Genomic DNA, 24,151 nt, shown 5'->3' on the forward strand with positions numbered 1-24,151 from the left:
TAATATGAAAGATATTAAAACTACTCAGGAAATACTAATTGGCTAAACAGTTTTTCTTTTATTTCAATATTCAATTTACTTTATTTTTTCTCTCTCTCCATGGCACAGTGTACGCTTAAAGTACAGGCAATAACTAGTTAGTCCCAGTATACCCTGCAGAAGTTCTTTAATTAATAAAACAAGTCAAAAACAAAAACAAAATGATAGCTACTAGCTTAAATATTCAGAAATTAAATGGTCCTTTCCTTTACTTCCTTTTCTTTCTGTTATTCATTTTTCATTTGGCACTGCAAATCTGACTTTCTTTCAACAAATCAGTATCTCACCGAAGAACAGTTATCTCATTCTTGATGCAACAATTGCAGAAAATTTTTTGTTCAAATAGTTACTGGTTCTTCCTATGAAAAAGCACTGCTTTGGTAAGATTTATGCTCCAATTACAGCACAATGCAATAAAAATGGTGGCTGTCTAATATTGTATCTTCCTCTTTTGTGCCTTCGAGCCAGTGCTGACTCCTGGGGAATGCCTGAATAAGTCCCTGAAGTTTCCTTAAAAAGATTTTCAGAAGTGGTATCTTCTAGTAATAGCAAAATGAAATTTGCGACTTTCATTGTTCAATCAGTGCACTGATTATTACTTTCTCATTCCAGGAAAACAGATGACAATGGGCTCATCCACCACTTTTAGTTGAGCTGTACCATCTGCCAATCTGCCTCCAGATGCAATTCAAGGTGTTGGTTATTATCTTTAAAAACCATTGTGGTGTGGGCCCAGGATATCTGGAGAATCAACTTTCTCCAATAGGACTGGCCCACCCCACTTGTACTGGTAGAAGGGGCTACTGCAGATCCCATCCGCCACTTGGTGGGATCCAAGAAAAGAGCTTTTTTTTGCCATGGCTCCTGCCCTTTTGAACATCTTGCCACAGGAGGTAAGATCTGCCCCTTTTACTCTTCAGAAAAGTCCTTAAAAGCTGGCTCTGTTGATTGGCATGGGATCCTGAAGAAAGCTGCTGCTGGTTGGAGGCAAGGTTGATACACTAACAGAGGAGACACCCCACCTCTCCCCACCAAACCCCTGGTTTTTAGCTTGTTTTAATTTTTTTAATTTTAATTCGCTTTTATATTTATAACTGTTTGTTATGTCGTTTATCCTGATGTAAGCCGCTTAGAGTCACCTGAACAACTAGATGGGTGGCAAATAAATTTGAAAACAAACAAAAACAAGGTATCTGCAAGAACCGAAGGTTTTCTTAAATGACAGATGGTGTCATGACATCACAAGCTGTACAAACTGGTGTGGCAAGTCATAACGCAGGCAGAAAGGGGGGATGTGGTTTGTACTGCAATGCCTGTTTTTTTTTCATTTTGCTCCCATCCATGTTTGCAGTTCATGAGAAGAGAGAGTTTTGGAGACTAACTAGGCTTCAAGTCATCCACCGCAGAAATGCTCCTTCCCATCCAAGCTTCCTTGGCAATTTCCCCGTGGCTGCCAGAAAGGCTGGCCTCTCTTGGGCAGTTTGTCTTTCTTTCTTGGGCACACCGGTCTCTCTTAAAAGCTGTTTTTTGCACAAGGTGCTTTTCTTGATAACTGCTGTACAGCCCAATGCTACGTTCCACTCTGCTAATCCCTACCTTCCACAAAGCCTGCCCCCTTCCTTCTCCACAAAGGAACGCCACCCTCATGCTCCCTTGATGGTGGCTTTCCTTTGCCACCCTCAGGGGAGCTTGTGCATGGACGGGGAGATGGGGGGGGTCTCCAACTAAAACTATAGGGAGAACAGACTTGCAAAGCTCTTGTTTCTGGTGAAGAAAAGCAAAACACATTATCCTAAACAATTCAATAGTTATAGTTGTGTAACATTATAAGTTGACATAATGTTTATTTAACTTGATATTTATTCTATCACGCCAGGATGGGCATGAGGGAGGGAGGGAGGGAGGGAGGGAGGGAGGGAGGGGAGAGATTCTTGATATCATCCAGAAATGGGTAATAAGAAATTTCGGCTGGACAGCACTGCCTTTAATAGCAGCAACAGGAGCTGTTGTTTACTCACCCTTCAGACATGAGGTAAAAATAATGCTGTGAGGGGGCATCAGTTTTGAAAATGACATGCTTTCCTGGCTTTTCAATGACCAAAGGGAAAAACATTAAAATGGGGCTTTGAGGAAGAGGCCAATGCGAAATCTGCGTATCCCAGCTAATATGGAAAGTTGCCAGAACAAAATGGAGGAAAGAGAAGTTTAGTGAAGAGTTTTGTATATTTAACAGATGTGTGGATTTTCCATTTGGACTGACAGTTCTGAGCTTTAGCCTAGGATCATCATTAACTACTACTGCAGAAACCCCCTTCATAGATAGGGGAACTGTACATTTATGTTCACTGTGGTCATCGTAAACATATACATACAGGTTGGTGTAATGGTTAAGGGGCAGAGCTAGGTTGTGGCTTACTAGTTGATTTTCAGCCAGAGAACCTTACTAGATGACTAGGGTGTATTTTCCACACAGGATTCTGATATGGGACAAGGTAGGAGGAAGGAGCACAGAATATGTCACTTTCAACTCCTGGAAGACAGGTCTGAAAATAATCCTGCCTGGGGTTTTTTGCAAGATTATTCTAGCATACCAACATAGGTAAAGGTAAAGGTTCCCCCGCACATGCGTGCTAGTCGTTTCCGACTCTAGGGGCCGGTGCTCATCTCCGTTTCAAAGCCGAAGAGCCAGCGTTTGTCCGAGGACGTCTCCGTGGTCATGTGGCCGGCATGACTAGACGCCAAAGGCGCACGGAACGCTGTTACCTTCCCACCGTAGTGGTCCCTATTTTTCTACTTGCATTTTTACGTGCTTTCGAACTGCTAGGTGGGCAGAAGCTGGGACGAGTAACAGGCGCTCACTCTGTTACGCGGCACTCGGGATTCGACCCGCCAAACTGCCGACCTTCTGATCGACAAGCTCAGCGTCCTAACCCACTGAGCCACCGCGTCCCTTTTAGCATACCAACATAGGAGGCAAGAAAATATGAACTGAGTTTGCACTTACTTGGAATGTAAGTTAGCATAACCAGGATCAGAAATGTGTAGTAGTCAAATGAAAAATTATATTTATTAGGTAAACTAATAGAAAATAAACCAGATCTCTTGATAAAGGGCAGAGCAGCATACATTGTGAGCATTTCTCCAGTAACTCCCATTGGATACAGTATGATGAATAAAGTATACCTACAAAACCAAAACAAATATTCACATAGGGATAAAAATCAGAGAGGCAATTCTGGACATACTTATTGAAATTTCAATTTGCTTAAAATACCCACATTTCACATCCAAATTAATATAAAATTTCTTACGATTAGTTATATCTTGTTTGAGGATAAAACATTCGAAGTTAAATTTAATAAACTACAAATTTCTCATTTCTAGGAATATATAAACCGAGACACATTTTACTTGGATAAAGTTTCATGAAAAACACTGGGAACCTCTAGACACAAAAAAACAGAAGTGCTTCATAACATAAGTATAAACTGTTGCTTCAGTAGGATTCTGCAAAGGATTTCCTGGACATTTCCTTAATCAAAAAATAGCAAGACAGTTGAAAGAAGGGACAAACAAAGAAAAGGGGGAGAGAGAGAGAAGTATGAAGACAAATTAAAGAGCCATTTTGAATGTTAAAAATAAATGAAAGGAAAAGGAGTCCAGTATATAGAAAAGAGAGAAACTGATGATCCTTATTTATTCTGCAAATAAATAAGGGATACTTTTAAACAGAAACAGCTTTTATTTTATTTATTTTATTTTATTTTAATCCCATTTATATCCCGCCCTTCTCCGAAGACTCAGGGCGGCTTACAATTTAAGCACAAACCAATGTGCTTAGCAATAGCCTTCATTCTATGTATATGCCTGCTTATTAGGGCTTTGGGGGGGGGCAAGCGGCATTATTACAAAGTCAGCTTAATTGCCCCCAACAATCTGGGTCCTCATTTTACCTACCTCGGAAGGATGGAAGGCTGAGTCAACCTTGAGCCTGGTGGGATGCGAACCTGCACTAATTGCAGGCAGCTGGTGTTACTTAAGGAGGCATTAGCCCACTGCTCCACCAAGGCTCCTTAAGTAACACCAGCTGCCTACAATTAGTGCAGGTTCGCGTCCCACCAGGCTCAAGGTTGACTCAGCCTTCCATCCTTCCGAGGTAGGTAAAATGAGGACCCAGATTGTTGGGGGCAATTAAGCTGACTTTGTAATAATGCCGCTTGGGGTGTGTGTGAAAGCCCTAATAAGCAGGCATATACATAGAATGAAGGCTACTGCTAAGCTTGTAAGCCGCCCTGAGTCTTCGGAGAAGGGCGGGATATAAATGGAATTAAAATAAAAATAAAAAAATAAAAGATACTCTGCTTCTGAGCTTGAAACATTACAAAACATTTAGCATATTCAAACATGTCAAATCTGAAACAATATTTCCATCCAAATGATTTTCGTGCCCCTATTACACGCTTTCCTTACATAAAATGCCCGGTGTCTGTTGGTTTCTCTTCTGCTTAATTGAGCTGTTTCTTAAGCTGATAATTATCAAGTGTTTAATCACCTTACCTGGCCCACTTGATAAAATAAGGAAGGTGGTTTAGCAAACTAAAGGTGTAGAAAGAGTAACGGACGATCTCTGTGATAGTCCAGGCAACCACAAAAAGAAGGATGCTATCTTCACTTTGCACCTATAAAAGATAAATGCAGCTGTTGAAAGGGGAAAATAAATTATATATACAGTATGATGTAAACTATCAAGCCGTGCTTATATTCTTTCACCCCAAGGTGAACCATACCATACAAATCAGGCAACATGAGGCTTCGAGAAACCATCCTTCCAATGATTTCAAGCTTTGCACATATAATCACACCAATTCATTCTTCTTTATTTTTTAAAAGCCACCTCAGTTCACCCTCCAGAACAGACTACAGGAAAGTGGTAGTTTTAAACTGATTTTTGCCTCCCCCATCAAGAAACACTGAAATGAAGTCTTTTAGAAAATTAAAAATGTTGCACAAGTGAATCTTCATTTTTAAAATATCAAGTTCTGATCTGTATTATTGCTCCAAAATGAAATAATTAAAAGAGAGCAAATGCAGCAGAAAGAAAAGAGTCTGTGTAATGCATTGTTGTAAAGAATTCTGGGTGACTTCAGATTAACACAGCTCCTGGCTCTACCAGTCAAAAGATTCTGTCTTTGCTTAACAGATTTTCCTATAAGAAGAAATGAAAGAAATTAGGTGAATAAAAGGAGGGTTCAAGTGGAAAACATTCTTAAGAATCCCTATAAAACTTTCTGTTAGAAGCAATTGCCTAATAAAACTTCATCTGGAAGCTATTTCTATCGCATTATAGAAAAGGATAAAGATTAGAAGAAAATTACACCTTTGGATCAGAGGTCAGTAAAATTTGTTGTCTTTTGGGAATTACTGCACACTTGGATGCAATGGCTGAGGTGTACAAAGCAAAAGAAAGAACTGGCTGTTTCGTAACTTTAATTTTAACTAATCATCATCTGTGACTTTATATACAGTATATTGTATCTGTGTCTGGCTAATAACCTATCCAAAATGTAAATAATTGGATTCTGTCCCTCAATATGTAAGAAAAGGTAGAACTGCTGCCCTTTCTCTCAAAGTTTCTTTGAAGACTGCCACTGCATACCAAAATATATTCCTCAACTTACAACTATTCGTTTAGTGACTGTTTGGCACTGAAAAAGGGACTTAAAATTGGTACTCACAGTTCTGGCCACTGCAGCATCCCCCTGGTTGTGTGATCAAAACTCAGGCGCTTGGCAACTGGCATGGATATACAATAGTTGCAGCATCTCACAATCATGTGATTGCCATCTGCAACTTTCCCAGAAAAGGTTTTGACAACCAAAATTAATGAGGGAAGCCAATTCATTTCGCAAACACATGGTTCACTATAAGCTGTAGTGATTCGCTCAACAACCATGGCAAAACTAAGAACACCGGGGGCAGAACCTCAGACGGGAAGGAAGTTCAGAAGTAATATTAGAAAGTATCCAGCGGAGGTAGTTGGTCAGTCATCAGTGACTGAGTTTAAACGTGCTTGCGATAAACACAGGCCCATTATCTGGCAAAAATTAAAATAAATTAGAATGTTAAAAATAATAATTAATTAAAAAGAAAACAAAAAAAATTCAAAGGGCAGACTTGATAAGACTGCTAGGTTTTTTTTTCTGCTGCCAGTTTTCTATATTTCTAAAAAAAAAAAAGGTTGTAAAATCGGGAATGATTCACTTAACAACTGCCTTGCTTAGCAACTGAAATTCTGGTCCTATTGTGGTCGTAAGTCAAGGATACCTGTACTGTACTGAAACTCTCAGTACAGGAAGGGAGGGCTCTAATCTTAAGCCTCATCCCTATTCTTCATTGTGGTGTCCGTGACATACATATGGGGAATCAACCAGCTAATCTATCAGAAAGAAGGGGACAGCTAAAATAATAGCTGGGGGAAAAAAGTGAGCCTTGCCAATCCCATTTCGTTGAAATTGAAGGCTCAACTGATACCGTCAAATTAATTAGGAAGGCTGAAACTAGGAGATTAACAGATCTTGGATAAAAAAGTGCTCCACAAAAAAAGTTGCTAAGACGAACCAAAACCCATGTTAAAGCGACGTCTCTTGAACTGTTTGAATGTTCGATATTTCTACATAAATATGACCTAAAACGTGAATACTGAAAATTCAACAAGGTTCATAAACTTTTAAGCACCGCTGTAAGAGCCTTGAACTTTCATAGTCACTTATGAACTTTCATAGTCACTTAACTAGATCAAAGAAAGGATTAAGAGCTGCCATCACTCTTCTTTAAAAACATTGAAATGAAAATGAAGTACCTGGCTTTGTGCTAACATAGGAAATGAACAAGTGTGGATTCTTTTAAAAAGGATATGATACTGTCGGAGCAAAATGCAACAGACTTCCTAGTGTCAAGGGCATGAAGAAACGACTCAAGGAGAGCTGTAGAGTATTAGAAAATCCATGGGGGGAAAAGATAAGTTATTCATGTAGACGAAATCCTGACACTGCTTTATGCAAAAAGGAAACAACCGGTCATTTGGTCCATATGAAAAAAAATATATCAAAATTTGTACGAAGAGAAGGAACAAGGTTCACTGGTGTTGTATGTCACTCCAACAGGGAGAGAAGACAAAGTACAGTCAAGCGTGCAAGTTTGTTATGTCTCAATAAAGTATCATTCTAGTCTTCTTGATGTGTCTTGTTTCCTGATCTGAGCTACCTCATAGGGCTGACATCGATCTTGTAGACCTGATTGTGTTCTACTTCAGGAGCCTGCCTGCATATCTTCTGATACGATCTTGTTTCCCTGGGATTTAGGGAACTTTTTAGCCCTCTTAGTTTATGTAATTGTTGTCTATTTCTCTCAAGGTTCCCTCACTGGCTCTCTAACAGAAACATACTTATTCTAGGAGCTTGGTCAGACAACTAACTCTCCCTCTGAAATGGACTCAGTACAGAAGACATCTGGGGAGCAGAATTTACAGCCGGTTGTCTCACCAAATTATTTGGATAGTACAAAATAAGAGGAATGGAGGAAAGAATTGAGGGAGGAACCATATCACCTGGTACCAATAAAATTGGGTTGATGAGTGTTTTAAGGCAAAAATTGGCTGATGCAGACAAGACTCCACTATATGGACTTTACCAGGACAGATAAGACGAGATAGATGGGACAGTTTTCTCTATAAAAAAATAGTTCAAATTACAACACCCAAGTAACCATGCGATAATGTCTGAATAAAGAACAATGCTTTAAGATTGATTTCTGTGCTAGAGAAGAACAGTCAATGATTCTACCATTGTGATGGTCAAAAGAGTACTCTGGCTAAAGTAATCAATATTTTGTATCAATGACATGGCTGTTAACAATACAAAAAGAAACTTCAGTTTAAGGAGACACCTGCATTTTCAGAAGCAATATTAAATTAACAAATTACAGGTTCTAATTTCTTGTAGTATTAAATACATCAATTGTAGTATCATTGTATTACCTTTGCATCGTGCAGGGAGAAGAGACTGATATCCTCACGTTACTAGTAATTACTGAATAAGCTTTTATTTGCACTTAAACTTTCCCTCTGTGCTATTTTTTTTAAAGTCATACAAGACTTCAGGCAGTACATTTCGTATCATATCAGGCTCTCATTATACTCAAAAGTATTTTGTTAAAGGAGTACATCTTATGTCACCTACTGCCACCTACTGGGCATATGATGAACACTGTTTTACATTCCACTTTTCCAATGACAAAAGTAATGAACTAAAACAATGGCTATTCAAGATCGGCTAATGACTGGAAAACCATTTTCAGCATCATTCAAAACTAATAGAATAGTAGAGCTATTATAAATAATTAATGCTGTTACACTAACAAATAATTCATAGCTTAAAATGAAACACAGCTATCCCTACATCTACAACCAATAGCTGGTTTTATATCTCTCCGATGCCAGATACGCAAGTATTCTTTCTTTCAAAAATAGTCCTAAGTAGGAAATTCATTCTTTACTGTTGCAGAAATAAAGAAAAACAATAAATCAAAATGTAAACATATTTATTTGTTTTACTTATTTCTATTCTGCCTTGATCAAAACAACATTTGGTGGCTCACACAAACCAGTTAAAACATCCATAGCGCAACTTCTAAGGAAGAACAATAAAACTGTACCAAATATAAGAATGAAAATAATAAAAATAGCAGGTTCCAACGGCATGATAAAATCAGGGGAAGGATCTCTGAAACAATTCTATCTTTTGTAGCTTCCAAAATGTCAACTGGGAGGGGTTAACCTGATCTCTACTGGAAAGCTGTTCCACAGCGTTGGTGCTGTCACAGAAAGGCCGAGCCCTCCCATTCTCAAAAATGTGTGATAAATAACAATCACTCTCTTTTTATCTGATCAGTCGGGCCAGTACTGCTGGGAGTGGGTGATCATACAGATATTGGATACCAAGTAATAAAGGGCTTTATAAGTTAAAACTAGCATCTTAAATTTGTACCTGGAAAACTATTGGCAAAACTTATTTGTTGAGGATATTGGAAGATTGGAAGTATATAGCCGGCTGTGTTTTAGACCAACTTTGGAACAACTTAAAGTAGTCTTTAAGGCCCAAGAGTGCATTATAATCCTCCAATCCACCTGGATGGTGATAAGTTCTACAGGTAGGGTCACAAATAGCATACTAGTTGGAGTATCAAAAACTGCTGCTGGGTCCAGTAAACCAGGAGGGATACATTACCACCATCCAAGTCCTGACAGAGGTCTTCTAAGAAAGGGCTTTTGAACCTTTTTACCGATTGTACCACTTTCAGAATATGGCAATATTCAAGTACCACCAGCCACCTAGCAAGGTGTCAAAAACTTGATGACCAAAAAACAAAAAAACAACCCGTGATAAAGTGATAAAAGTGATAAAGTACAGGTAGTCCTCACCCCCTTTAATATCCTCTCTTCTCACCCCCTTTAATATCCTCTCTTCCCTCACAGCCTTTAATATCATCTCTTCCCTCCAAGATAAAAAGTAAGAGAACGAAAGAACAAGCTTTGCATAAGGAGAGGTTTTAACAAGTTGGTCCAAAAGTTCTTTCCTGGAACCATGTGGACTGCCTATATACATCTCTTAAAGCTGAGCTAATGGATATTTTGCCTTTATAAAACTATGCATGTTACATTTTACTCTGGAAAATGACAGATGTCAAATCTCCTGCTAAGAGGAAAAATTGGCTTTAAAAAATGGGGAAGAGACTTGCAGTGTATTCAAACAGAGCTCACGTCTGCCCCAGTGTTGTGGAAAAAGTATCCCACAACAGGTCCTTCTGACAGAATGACCCTACTTATTCATGTGTAATTGTGGAAGGGGTTGGACACAAAGTGCTTTGGTTCAAGAAGTTGCAAGGCAAGGATCAACAGGAAAAGAGACAGATTAGCAACATGTTTCTATCAACCCATAAAGCTAGCTCAGCATTGTTTTCCCTGGCTGGGAGAGATCCAGCTTCTTCTTCTGGTCTTCAGACCTTTTACTGATGTGGCTGCCAGGATCAGCACCAGGCTACAGCTGATCTGCACTTCTGGGTGGCTCCACAGAAGCGTGGAGCAGCTGTAGCCCAGCGCTGATCCATCTTGGGGCTTCGCTTAGCTGTGTGAAGCCCCGGGATCGCTAAGTGAAGCCCCAGGATCAGCACCAGGCTACAGATGATCTGCGCTTCTGGGCAACTTTGCAGAAGCGCGGATCAGCTGTAGCTGCGCTCCTGGGCTCCCGCCCGAAAACATGTGCTTGCTCACTCACCCTTCCTCTGAAAACAGGCCGCTCGCTCTCCTCACTGCTTCAGTAAGGAAAGCCTCTTCTCTTCTCGGTCTGCCCCTTTTATACCTTCTCTTCTCTTCGCACTCCTCCTGCTTTTCTCTTCTGGGTGCACCAGAAGCTCCAATTACTATGTCGCCACGTGGCAGATCCTGGGGATTCTGCCAAGCTCTGAAGCTCCAGCTGATCTCCTCCAGATCTGTGCAGCTCCGCTTTAACTGGTTCCCTCCCCCACTACAATTAGCTAGGGCTCGCGTACCACCAGCCAAGTGCTAAAGTACCACTGGTGGTACGTGTACCACGGTTTGAAAAGCCCTGTTCTAAGAGAGTGGCAAATGATGCCTCCATACCAAACCTGGAAGCAGTACCCTGAATGAAAAAGTTCAGGTGACCTCCTTCATCAAGAGAGCCGCGAACGTATCCAGCTACCATCAGCTCAATAACTCCCCCCCCACCAAATTTCATCAATAGCCCATATTAATTAGAGACAATAATCTTAGCATGGCACACTATGAAGTTTTGATCAATAATATCTGAAAGGGAAATTCACTTGCTTTTTGAGTCTTTCAGCAATACCAAGTGATATTTTTTTTGGCTAAGCAGGTTAGTTGTAAAGGTGTAAATTAAGCTAGACCAGGAGTGTCAAACTCGCAATGTCACATGACGTGTTGCGATGTATCGTGACTGTTTTGCCATTGCTGGCAATAGGGTGGGCACGGTTTTGCTATGATGCATCCTGCCTGCGGGCCAGCATTTTGACACCCCTGAGCTAGGCTAAATCAGTGAAATCTCTACTCTGTTTTTAAAAATCATAAGATCCGCTGGGTTCATTCTGCCCCATGAATCATAAATTGCCCATCAAACTAATACGCAGAAAGCTAATGACATATGAGTGTTCTGAATAAAAGCTTTGCAGTACTGGACACTAAGGTTTTTCCCCACCAACTAAAGATTATGAGAATAATGTAAAAGATATTAAAGTTAAGCAATGCCTGATACTTCAAGAAAACAAAATATAACCAAGCCTGATTAACTACTGGTGTGCAATACCCTAGAATGCTGGCACATTGTCTTCAATCTGGCGTGACAAGCTTTTGGCTTTAATTACTTGCCATACTTATTTAAAGGGAAATCACACAAGGCATCCCTATCTTTGAATCACTTTTATCTTCCCTAATGAAAAGTAAGAAAGCAGGATTTAAATTAAAGATTGACAGATTTTTCTTGAATTTCAAGTGTTAAAAGAGTGGGGGGGGGGAGAGAGAGAGAGGACAAGTTAACAATGTTATTATCTTAGTAATAAGAACAAGCACATTCTTCAAGCATCATTGGACTCATGCAATTAATATTAGGAGCTAAACATCAGAAAGCATCCAAGAAAACATTTGAAGAACAATCTGCTATCATATATTTGATACCAAAACAAATAATCCCTTCATTAGACTGGCAAATAAATTAAGATAGCTTTGTCTTGTTTGAGAGAAAATTATCTTCAAGAGAAATCTGAACAAAATTATTAAGTGTCTCTCACTAAAAGACTTGAAAAACACAGGGAAAATTTATGCGAGAGATGAAACACATGCATCTTACAACATCCTCAACAGATGAACTTGTTCAAAGAACTCAGGTATGTAGACAGCCTTTCAAAAAAAATGTAGAATATTTTCATAACAATGCAAGTAACCATTTTTCCAAAGAAAACAATACATATGTCTCTTTCAACCCTGGGTTGCTTAGGTAATCAGTCAATAAAATTAAATTCCACTCCAGCTATAATTTTAATTTTGGATGTTTGTATTCTACAATCGAGTTCTTTCTATGCCATCATTAAGATATTGAAATTATATCTAATCATATGTTTACATTATATTAGTACTACAATAGTGTATTCCAATGAAATCTACATTAAAGTTGCTTAAGGGTTTTGAAAAACAGACCCTCTCTCAATTCTTCCAGCAGGTTTGCTAGCCATGATACCTGGTAATTATAAACTAAGTTACTTAAAAAGATATTTTTCCTTTATATAGGTATTTTTACTGGGAGCTGCTCAGAGTCACTTAGAAAGATATCTGGCCACACAAATTGAATAAATAATAACTATGGTTTATGAAAAATTGGATGCAGTAAATGAAACCAATGAAGTAAAAAAGGTAAGTGTTCATGTGAATGTTGATTGTCCTTTCCAAACAATGAGTTGGATAATGATCCCTAGTTCTTTTCAAGCCTACTGAATCTCACTTGAGATATATTAAATGGCAACAAAATAATGTCCACCAAAAACTAAATTACATGTCCAAGGTGTTGAAATATGACATTTAAACCAACAGTATTGAAAAGTTTATTTGTTTACCGCATGTATACATTTGATATAAGCAAAAGAGATTATGTCCACAGAGAACAGAAATAGCAGCTTCATGATAAAGGATGAATAGTTCACTCTCAACTCACCTCTTTTACACTGTGGGCTATGCCCCATGTCAGAAACACTCTTGACATGATTTGGAAAGCAGTCAAGACAACAGAAGAAGGAACAATCCCTGTAAAGACAATTTAGATTTAATACATTTCTGAGCTCCTAAACCAGGGGTGTCAAACTCACAATGTCACATGACATGTCGTGACATATCGTGACTTTTTTTCCATTGCTGGAAATGGGGTGGGCAGTTTTGCCATGACGCATGCGGCCTTCAGGCCAGCAGTTTGACTGTCCTAAACTATCCAGCTACCTCTTAATAGTAATCTGATTTGGAAAGAGACAGTTTTATGAAATTAATTTTAATGTTTTAATATTAAAATATTGTTAAATATTCTTTTATTATTGCTTTCAAAATTTCTTTAATGGGTGAATTTTGGATCAGAGATGAAGACACAAGGTTTGCTATAGCCTGACCTCAAAATATGCCAAGCTGTGATTTTCAAGTAATAAATCTGATAAACGTATGACTAGTTTTCCTTCTGATTATCAGATGCCAGAGCTAAAACAACAGAAGATAATTATGTTCCACATAAGATACTTATATGAGATTACTAGATGCTGGTGCCAAGCACAGAAGGAAACAATCACCCAGTAAGACAATTACAACAATAGTATTTTCAAATGACATTTTTTGTTGAACAGTAAACTCTTATTTATGAAACAGCACTTACCGTATATACTTGAGTATAAGCCGAATTTTTCAGCCCACTTTTTGGGCTGAAAAACTCCACTTCGGCTTATACTCCAGTCAACAAAAAAAAAGAACTGTCCGTTCGTTCGGAACAGGCTGCTGAGAGAAGCTGCCTCGCCTGCTGCGCCCCCAACAACCGCCGCTGCCGCTTTCCCCCCCCCATCGCTCACCCGCTGCCCCCGAAAATGCCGCTGCCGCTTTCCCCCCCATCGCTCACCCGCTGCCCCCGAAAATGCCGCTGCCGCTTTCCCCCCCCATCGCTCACCCGCTGCCCCCGAAAATGCCGCTGCCGCTTTCCCCCCCCCATCGCTCACCCGTGCTTTCCCCCCCATCGCTCACCCGTGCTTTCCCCCCCCATCGCTCACCCGTGCTTTCTCTCCCCATCGCTCACCCGTGCTTTCCCCCCCCATCGCTCACCCGTGCTTTCTCTCCCCATCGCTCACCCGTGCCGCCCCGAAAATGCCGCTGCCGCTCGCCCGCTTGCTCGCTTCCTCGCCCGGGGACCAGCACCAGCCAGCCAGCCCGCCGGCGAGAAGCCCGGCCCGGAGGTGAGGGGAGGGAGCGGAGTCGCTCACCCGTGCTTTCCCCCCCCATCGCTCACCCGTGCTTTCTCTCCCCATCGCTCACCCGTGCTTTCCCCCCCCATCGCTCACCCGTGCTTTCTCTCCCCATCGCTCACCCGTGCCGCCCCGAAAATGCCGCTGCCGCTCGCCCGCTTGCTCGCTTCCTCGCCCGGGGACCAGCACCAGCCAGCCAGCCCGCCGGCGAGAAGCCCGGCCCGGAGGTGAGGGGAGGGAGCGGAGTCGCTCACCCGTGCTTTCCCCCCCCCATCGCTCACCCGTGCTTTCTCTCCCCATCAAAGATTCTTGGAAGTAATGGTTGGAAAAGTTTGCAAGTCTTTGGGAAAGTTCAAGAAGTGAAAGGAATACCCTCCTCTTGAAAGACCAGATAAGGCAGACAGGGAGATGAAGAGTTCAACCGAGTTTCCTCTTTTGTTCAGGCATCTGCACCCGCTGCTTTTAAACTCGCCTGGCGCTGCAACGGCACCCGTTTCCCCCGGCGAGTTTTCCCTACCTGGCCCCTGCAGAATCGCGGCGGCGCCCCCGGAGAAGCCTACCCCGAGGCTGCGGCCGATTTTTCCTTCTCCTAGACTCTGCCGCCCAGAGCGTTGTTTCTCCCCCTCATGCGTGCATGGGATGAGGCGAGAAACCAACAGCCTGCGTCCGTCTCTCTTTATGTATATTTCTGTATATATCTTATCTCGGGATCTAGACCTTTCGAAGGAGAAGGGGCGGCTGGAGTTCGTGAGTTGCTGTGGGACCCAAGGGTTGGGGGAAGAGAGATGGGAGGGAAAAGGGGAGAAACCTGCCGCTGGCTAGTTCTTTGTCTGATCGGGGAGCCTGAACAAAAGAGGAAACTCGGTTGAACTCTTCATCTCCCTGTCTGCCTTATCTGGCTTTTTGAAACGCACCACCGGCTGCTCCGTCCAGAAGCCCAGATTCGGGAGGGCTGCTTGGCTTCCACTTGAGCCCATCTATGTCCGCGGGCCCCCCCCCCACTACCCCTAGACCTCCGCCGCCGGCGGAGGCTGGATCCGCGCTCCGCAGCGGCAGGGCGCGGATCCAGCAGAAAGAAGCAGGCAGGCAAGGCACGGAGATCCGGAGACCTGCTGATGATTGGGGAGGTTTGGGCACCTCCCCAAACCTCGGCAGGTCTTCGGATCTCCGTGCCTTGCCTGCCTGCTTCTTTCTGCTGGATCCGCGCCCTGCCGCCGGCAGAGGCTTGTGGAGCACGGATCCAGCCTCCGCCGGCATGCAGGCAAATCCTGCTAAAGGGCTTTCCCCCCCCCCACACTGGATCCGCGCTCCGCAAGCCTCTGCCGGCGGCAGGGCGCGGATCCAGCAGAAAGAAGCAGGCAGGCAAGGCACGGAGATCCGAAGACCTGCCGAGGTTTGGGGAGGTGCCCAAACCTCCCCAATCATCAGCAGGTCTCCGGATCTCCGTGCCTTGCCTGCCTGCTTCTTTCTGCTGGATCCGCGCCCTGCCGCTGCGGAGCGCGGATCCAGCCTCCGCCGGCGGCGGAGGTCTAGGGGTAGTGGGGGGGGGGCCCGCGGACATAGATGGGCTCAAGTGGAAGCCAAGCAGCCCTCCCGAATCTGGGCTTCTGGACGGAGCAGCCGGTGGTGCGTTTCAAAAAGCCAGATAAGGCAGACAGGGAGATGAAGAGTTCAACCGAGTTTCCTCTTTTGTTCAGGCTCCCCGATCAGACAAAGAACTAGCCAGCGGCAGGTTTCTCCCCTTTTCCCTCCCATCTCTCTTCCCCCAACCCTTGGGTCCCACAGCAACTCACGAACTCCAGCCGCCCCTTCTCCTTCGAAAGGTCTAGATCCCGAGATAAGATATATACAGAAATATACATAAAGAGAGACGGACGCAGGCTGTTGGTTTCTCGCCTCATCCCATGCACGCACGAGGGGGAGAAACAACGCTCTGGGCGGCAGAGTCTAGGAGAAGGAAAAATCGGCCGCAGCCTCGGGGTAGGCTTCTCCGGGGGCGCCGCCGCGATTCTGCAGGGGCCAGGTAGGGAAAACTCGCCGGGGAAAACGGGTGCCGTTGCAGCGCCAGGCGAGTTTAAAAGCAGCGGGTGCAGATGCCTGAACAAAAGAGGAAACTCGGTTGAACTCTTCATCTCCCTGTCTGCCTTATCTGGTCTTTCAAGAGGAGGGTATTCCTTTCACTTCTTGAACTTTCCCAAAGACTTGCAAACTTTTCCAACCATTACTTCCAAGAATCTTTGATGGGGAGAGAAAGCACGGGTGAGCGATGGGGGGGGGGGGAAAGCACGGGTGAGCGACTCCGCTCCCTCCCCTCACCTCCGGGCCGGGCTTCTCGCCGGCGGGCTGGCTGGCTGGTGCTGGTCCCCGGGCGAGGAAGCGAGCAAGCGGGCGAGCGGCAGCGGCATTTTCGGGGCGGCACGGGTGAGCGATGGGGAGAGAAAGCACGGGTGAGCGATGGGGGGGGAAAGCACGGGTGAGCGATGGGGAGAGAAAGCACGGGTGAGCGATGGGGGGGGGAAAGCACGGGTGAGCGACTCCGCTCCCTCCCCTCACCTCCGGGCCGGGCTTCTCGCCGGCGGGCTGGCTGGCTGGTGCTGGTCCCCGGGCGAGGAAGCGAGCAAGCGGGCGAGCGGCAGCGGCATTTTCGGGGCGGCACGGGTGAGCGATGGGGAGAGAAAGCACGGGTGAGCGATGGGGGGGGAAAGCACGGGTGAGCGATGGGGAGAGAAAGCACGGGTGAGCGATGGGGGGGGAAAGCACGGGTGAGCGATGGGGGGGGAAAGCACGGGTGAGCGATGGGGGGGGAAAGCACGGGTGAGCGATGGGGGGGGAAAGCACGGGTGAGCGATGGGGGGGGAAAGCACGGGTGAGCGATGGGGAGAGAAAGCACGGGTGAGCGAAAGAAGCAGGCAGGCAAGGCACGGAGATCCGGAGACCTGCTGACGTTTGGGGAGGTTTGGGGAGGTGCGCGCGCACCTCCCCAAATCTCCCCAAACTTCGGCAGGTCTCCGGACGGCGGCGGCTTGGGAGAGGTGCGCGCGATCCTGGAAGCACCGAAGCCTCGGCCGCGCGCAAGTCCTCGGTAAGTTCCGGGCGGTCACTTGCTTCGCGTCTCCTGAGGGAAGGGGGGGCGACTGGAGCGGGCGTGTTTCCTCGCCTGCTGGGCGCCGCGATTTGCCCAGGGAACGCGCGGGCCCCGAATGGCAGCGTGGAACGAGGAAGCGGACAGCCAGGGCTTCCCCGAGAGCCGCGGCCACACAGGGTATTCCTGTGTATTCAGGCTTGCAAAATGGCGGATCGAGCCTCTGCTGGCGGCGGAGGCTTGCAGAACGGCGGATCGGCTTATACTCGAGTCACGAACTTTTTCCAGTTTTTGGGGGTGAAAATGGGGGTCTCGGCTTATACTCGAGTCGGCTTATACTCAAGTATATACGGTATCTCAGATAGTAAAGGGACAATGTCATATCTGAATAAATGACTAGTAAATATTCAGCTGCCTGTGACATACGAAGGAAAAATATATTTTCTCCCAGTAATTTTATTTCCATGATTGTTTAGGGACTATAATTAAAATCCAAACATTCCCACTGAAATGTCTGAATAGCATTAGCTATTACGGTAATAACTCTGGAAGAGGAATATATGAAAGATTTTTCATGTGTAAAATTCATTTATTTCTATAATGTAGTTTAACACTAGTAAAGTGATATAAGTTCTCAGCTGTAAACATTTGTGCATACATAAAGCACTATTTCTAATTCAATTGTATTTCTCTCAATCAACATAATCAAATTTTGCTTTAGATTTTGTCACTGAGTTATTAGATGCATACATGTAGAAAGTTTGTCTTTGTATAACAAGTAAGAACCATGTTAGGTGTTGGTGTTCCTGCACATCTGGTAACATGGGCTACAGGAGGTGCTATATAAATCTAACACATACATATACAAGATAGTGAGTGATCCAGTCTCCTCTGCCACACCCATTTTTTTTGCCCACCTGAATGGTATGATTGCCTTACTAGAAACTGGGAAAGTGTTGACCCTGCTAAGGAACCCATCTTCAGTACAGGATGGGGAAAATGCATCGATGGCAGCAATCCCTTTGCTGGAGATTCCAGCAGTACTGGAGTCAGCAAGGCCACTTGTTCTGACAGACTCTACAAATTCACAGGACCCCTCAACTGTTTCCCCTGATAGTAACAGACTCAGATATTTCAGCCCCTTGGCCTGAGGCAGAGGTCCTTCATGAAGATCCGGCCCAAAACTGCACAAATTTGAGATTGGCTAAAAGGCATGGGGGGAGGGGGGGATCCAAGAAGAGAGCAGACTACTATCCAATGAGTGTCAGCTGTGGACTAGACAGAGGTTCAGCATGGCTTATTAATGGCCATCCTTCTCTTTGGACAATACAGGGGACAACTTAGTTAAAACTCAGCTCTTGCCTGTGACTATCCTGACCTTAACTCTTCTTTCTCCTTTGGATTCCCCATCTGACTGGTCTCCATCCCTGTTTGCCTGTTTGTCCCAGGACAATTATCTCTTCTCAGAGGTTCTGCAAAAAGACTTTTTCCACCTAGCTGCAACGCCTATTTCTAACCTGGCAATTGAAATAGCATGCTCATTTGCTTTGTAGCAGCCAGGTCAAACAAAACAAAAGGGTGTGTGTGTTTCACTTTGACTTTCCTGTAATGAGACCAGAAGAACAGAAAACTGGATCAAATTTTCAACTTGTACGTAAATTGCTTCAAAATGTTGCATTTTATTTTGGCAAACTTTAATGTTGCTCCATAAGAAGTATAAAGCAGAAGTAGGCCAATTTTTTATTATTAAATAATTAACAACATAACAAAGGCTGTATCTCTATACAAGTTGAAACAACTTCTGTTAGTCTGAACATGTAATTCTTACTTTTGAGAAAACAGTTTTGCATATTCAAATGCATGTTTAAAACAGAAATAAGGAAAACCAAATGCTGAGAAACTGGATGTATGTCATGCTATATACAGTTGCTATTCCTTAATGACTGAGCAGAGAATACGAACAGAATTCCCTCCTTGCCTTCCAAAATAGAGTTATTGAATATTTAATTTAAAAACTTACCTACTGCACAGTGCACGATCTAAAAAAAGAGTCAGAAATAATTAAGACTGGACTTCTCACCTTTGTATAATACGATTTTCTTTACTACAACAGCATCATGGATTATGACTAAGAACATTGTTCTTAAGTAGTATCTCCACCAGTCATTGTTATCACAACATGTATTTCTTATCTGTTCAATAATTTTGTGCAATTTTCATCTCACCAGTCACTAAATTCCTCACCTACAATTCTGCTACACTGAGAAGTCACCTTTCAGAAAACTATCCGTTATTAGAGGAACATTGACTTTTATCTCTTTTAAGTCACTGGGACACTCAAACATTCATTCTTCCTTGGGTAAGTTCATGAGACAATGATCATTGTCAGTTCAGAACTTCTTCCATGAAATAAAGCAATCCCTCTTCTCTATGAATTAGTGGAAAGAGAAGGGAGTGACAGGATGGAAGATTTAGCAGTTATATGAGCTACTGTTGGGACATCATAACCACCCTTAAAAAGAATTTAATTTTCTCTGATGAACTCCCTATAAATGGAATATTTCTTCTTTATACTGTGATAAAAAAGCATGAAGAGTCTCTAATTTGACATTTTTACCAAATATGTCAAATACCTAAACTTTAATTTCAAAGGAAAACGCATTCACTTGAAAGTAGTAATTTTATCGTCAGTCTTTGTTCCACCTGATATTATTTTGCTTCCTATTATGCTTACGTTATCTATAAAGTGTGTATATCAGAATAAACCTTGTAAAAACGTATGATGCATTTAAAAGGGATAGTAATTAATTCAGCATTACGATATAGGAATAAGTCAAAATGCTTAGGGTAGTGATGGCAAACCTTGAGCTTGGAGTGACAAAAAGAAATCAGAAAATGCCTACCTTGACTCTGCTGGCATGTGACACATGCAGCCTAGATAAAAAAAAAGGTCTCTCTGGACCTCCTCTTCAGACACTCCTTTCCTCTGGATTCTCATCTCTGGACGCTCTGGAAGCTGCGTGATTTTTGGACGCCTCAGAGTGATGTGAGTTTCAGAGGGTTTGCAGGCTTCTCCAGACCCTTTGAAAGTCATGTGGGAGGGCTCTGCTTTTGCGAAACTGTATGAAAATGAGGATGTGCAATTTTTGGATGTCTTGGGCTGCACAAGAGCAAGGCCTTCTCGCACAACTTCCAGAGGGTTCCTCAAGCCTGGAATGTCACCAAACACGGTATGCCATGCCATCTGTGACGTACATATTATAGATTTGCCATCACCGGCCTAAGATAAGAAGACTTTCCCTGTGATACACCTACCTCAAGCAAAGCTCCAGTCTGGAAGAATTTCAAAGGCTTTTCTATTGAATGATAGAGATTATGATAGCTACCCGTTGCAAGGTATGCTCTGACTAAACCAACTGCTATGACAAGCCACCTAGAAGAAAAAGAGACAGGAAAACATGGTGATGTTTTTCTCGAAATGCCAATATTCTCCATAATGCATGCAACAGATACCATGAAATATTTTAGGAGTAATATAATATACCCTTCTTAAAATAAGTGATTCAGCATTATATTCCACTGAGACAGAAATATACTTTTATCAGTCTGGTTGCTGAAAAAAACTGCAAATTATAGTCTTAACAGTTACAACTGCAAAGTGGGATTCTTTTAAATATTTTAAATAGAAGTAAATAGCGCCTCTATTAATTGAAGATGAGGAATAAAACTGAATCTAAAGCCATTAGGTTTTGATCAACTGATGATTCGCTCACTTCTCCAACATAGAACTCTCATATGAAGCTTAACTATGTCATGCAATGCTGTATGAAGAGCAGAGTACAATATTAAATGTCTCCAAGGAAACAAAGTATGGGTGCACACCATCAAATAAATTGTGTACTACTACTACTTCTTTACTAGCTACTCTTTACTAGAATCCATTAGATCCAATGAGACTTACCAAGTAATTATATACACTTCAAAGGCTTATTTTCTTGAAAGAAAGTTGGTGTTATGCATTTTTTGGCACCGGTGTTATACATGACAGCCTTTTTGTACAAAAATAATAATAATAATAACAACCCGGTAGGACCTGGAAACAAGTGTCTGCAGACATAGCATTAATGGGAACCAGACTGGGACTTATCTTCATTTAAAATTACTATTTAGCAATCTCATAAGGAACCAACTTAGTCACACTATGCATAGGGGAAAATCAGGAGGCACAATGTTGTGATGGCTTTATAGTTTTGCATCTCAGAACTTGAATTAAAACTATAAGGCTTTAAAGATATAAGGCTCCTGCCTGCCTTGAGCTGGGGCTTGACCAGAAGACCTCCGAAGTCCCTTTCAGCTTTACGATCCTATGTTTCTAAAAGCAGAATGTATTCAACTGGTATTAGAGATAACATTGCTAAAGAAAGCTATTCTACCAAAATTAAACTGTCACAAATTTGTTATTGAAACACATCTTTATCTTTAAGAAACATCCACTAATCCCTGGGAAAGTAGAGAGTTCCAGAAGTTGAGAGTAGTTTTGGGATGATTGAAAATGATCTGCAACTTAATACAGACAAGACAGAAACCACTGATGGGGAAATACATTTTAGCTAGAGCTGTTCATCCAGTTCTGAATGGAGTTGCACGCTCTCTGAAAGTTCTAGAATCTAGATCATCTGAGGTCTTCTAAGAATTACAGGATTGTGAAAGCTGTGATAACGACTAAAGTTGTGCAATTAGGCTCACTGCTTGCAGACATTTCCCATTTAATACCTTCTGGCTTACAATTATAGTCTGCCACAAAGCTTCATATCCTATCATCTTTTAACTTTTATTTAAATAAACTAAATGGAAAACTGGCATGTTGCAAAGTATTGGCTCACCTTTACTACAATTCCTATTACCTTTACTACAATTCCTGTATTGGTATTTTTACAAAATATTTTTTGTTAAAATAGGAGTAACTCTAGTTTCAAATTTTGTTTGGAAATTTGTCCACCTACGCAGAAAATAAGGTAAAGATATTCAGATAATCGATGCAAGGAAAAACTCTTACAAGAAGTATTGCTCATAATCAAGTCTTCTCACTATCACTCTGATTCTCCCCAAACTCCCACTTACTATTACCAAATTTGCTGCCCATCTTGCAGTTAAAAGTGACTCTGAGCGGCTTAGCGGCTTAATTTTATCTTGTGTATTAAATGTATGGATTAGTAGTGCATCAGCATTGAGAAACAGCACTTATTTCTCACCACATGCAAATATATACAGAGTAAATGATACTTTAGTTGACAGGCAATTCGATAATGACAGTGATCACTGAGCAACCTCTCGGCTGTTCTTTCTTTAGATAGCAATAAGATGACAGAAGAAAGTGATATGATCCAAAAAAATGGTTGCAAATGATGCTGATTATACCGAAATACAACTTGCTGACATTTAGAATGGACAGTGCCTTCAAAAATCAACCAATACACACCTTATATATTCTGAGTAAGTTCTTATCACATGTATGTTCAATCCTGGCACCTTAATGCTGTATGTACTGACTACTGTAACACAAAAATTTATTTTGCACTTCAAACATATCAGATTCCAATTATTGCTTTATTATTAGAGTCTAATTATTATTTGTACAGTGCAATTCCATAGGCAAATAGAAAGAAAAACATGGCACATAGGTATCTTATATTATTAAGAAAGTGGTGATGAAATAGCCCCAATCAATTTAAGGAGTTAAAGAAAAAGTTATTCCCCAGATAATCCAAAACATTGTCAGAATTTCTTTGGAAAAATGCCAAATGCTCAAGGTTAATCAGCACCATACTATATTTTAGACTTCAAATGTGAGCACTACTTACAATTATCTTCAGCTTTGTTACTGTAAAATCTTTCTAATCCCTCTACTTTTTCCCCACCAACCAAAGGTGTGTTTTACCTGGGATGTCTCCATCCCTAAGAGCTGAATCTAATATTTCTAATTAGAATTGCTTAAGGTTTGCCACAGGTACAAGCTAAATAAATGACCAGAACGCTTCAGCCTCCGTAATCGCCTCCCGGCGCTAAATTGACATTTCCAAGCCTTGAACAAATTACCACCTTAAAAGCATTACGATACATGACAACGCTCTTTGGAGAAGCAAACGCTCGCATTATTATACAACGACCCCTGACTTAGAAGTAAAAAAAATAGTTCTTATTAAATCAGCCAGCCGGGCTCCTCGGTATTGAGCCCCGGTCGTCGGAAAGGAGGCGAGGCGCGCGCTTCTCTGCGTCTCCAACCTTTGCCCGGGGAAAAGCAAAGGCAAAGGCAAAGGCAACACGTTCCAAGGAGCAAAGGCCATTTACACATAGCAGAGAGAAGCCAGGGGAGGCAGAGGGGCGGCGGGTTTCCCTGAGAAGAGCCCTAATCCGGCCCAACGCACGCCCTCCTTCCGCGCACCGAAGCCGAGCCCACCCTCCCGCCAAAAGCGCGCCGGCGCTCGCTCACCCGGCTGTCATGACCACGTTGTAAATGACTAGATAGGCCGTCGCTAAGGCGCCTGGGCCTCTCCGCCGCCGGCCGCCTGCCTGCTGGGGCTGCGGGCTCTTGCTCCCGCTCCCGGAGCCGCTCTCTAGCCGGCGGCCGCTCCCGCTGCAGCTCCCGGAGGTCGCCATGGCGCCGCTTCAACTGCTTCCCTGTGCCGGGGAGGGGGAAGAGCTTGAGCCAAGCGCGCGGGGCGGGACTTGAGCGAGGCGGCCGCCCAGGAGGGCCTCGCCTTCCGCGGCGTCACGCGGCTCGCTCGGGGAGGGAGGAGAGAGAGAGTGAGGCCCGCCTGGTCGGGGAAGAGGAGCAGCCGCTGGGGCTGCTAGCTGTGGCCGGAGGCGGAGTGGGTGCGTCGGGAGCCTGCACGAAAAGCGCCGCGTAGCCAGCCAGCCAGCCAGCCAAGCAAACCGCAGCAGCAGCAGCAGCAGCAGCAG

General features: G+C 43.2%; 1 protein-coding gene across 2 annotated transcripts in view; it reads right to left on the reverse strand.

Moving 5' to 3' along the window:
- The window catches only part of HACD2 (3-hydroxyacyl-CoA dehydratase 2), a 30,272-nt gene extending 6,400 nt beyond the window's left edge, over positions 1-23,872 (reverse strand). The window contains exons 1-7 of one of the 2 annotated variants that reach the window (XM_081346753.1): positions 23,682-23,847; positions 22,671-22,743; positions 20,507-20,624; positions 19,212-19,230; positions 12,834-12,922; positions 4,597-4,718; positions 3,044-3,222 (exon numbers count right to left, since the gene is read on the reverse strand). In XM_081346753.1, coding sequence (XP_081202879.1) covers positions 3,044-3,222; positions 4,597-4,718; positions 12,834-12,881 — 349 coding nt within the window. In that variant the 5' untranslated portion in view covers positions 12,882-12,922; positions 19,212-19,230; positions 20,507-20,624; positions 22,671-22,743; positions 23,682-23,847. Of the gene's footprint in view, positions 1-3,043; positions 3,223-4,596; positions 4,719-12,833; positions 12,923-19,211; positions 19,231-20,506; positions 20,625-22,670; positions 22,744-23,681 lie in introns of both variants that reach the window. The other variant, XM_081346752.1, reaches the window with a different exon arrangement.
- Positions 23,873-24,151: the final 279 nt, after the last annotated feature.

This window comes from Vipera berus (genome assembly GCF_964194415.1).
Source record: "Vipera berus genome assembly, chromosome: 1".
NCBI classification, from domain to species: Eukaryota; Metazoa; Chordata; class Lepidosauria; order Squamata; family Viperidae; genus Vipera; species Vipera berus.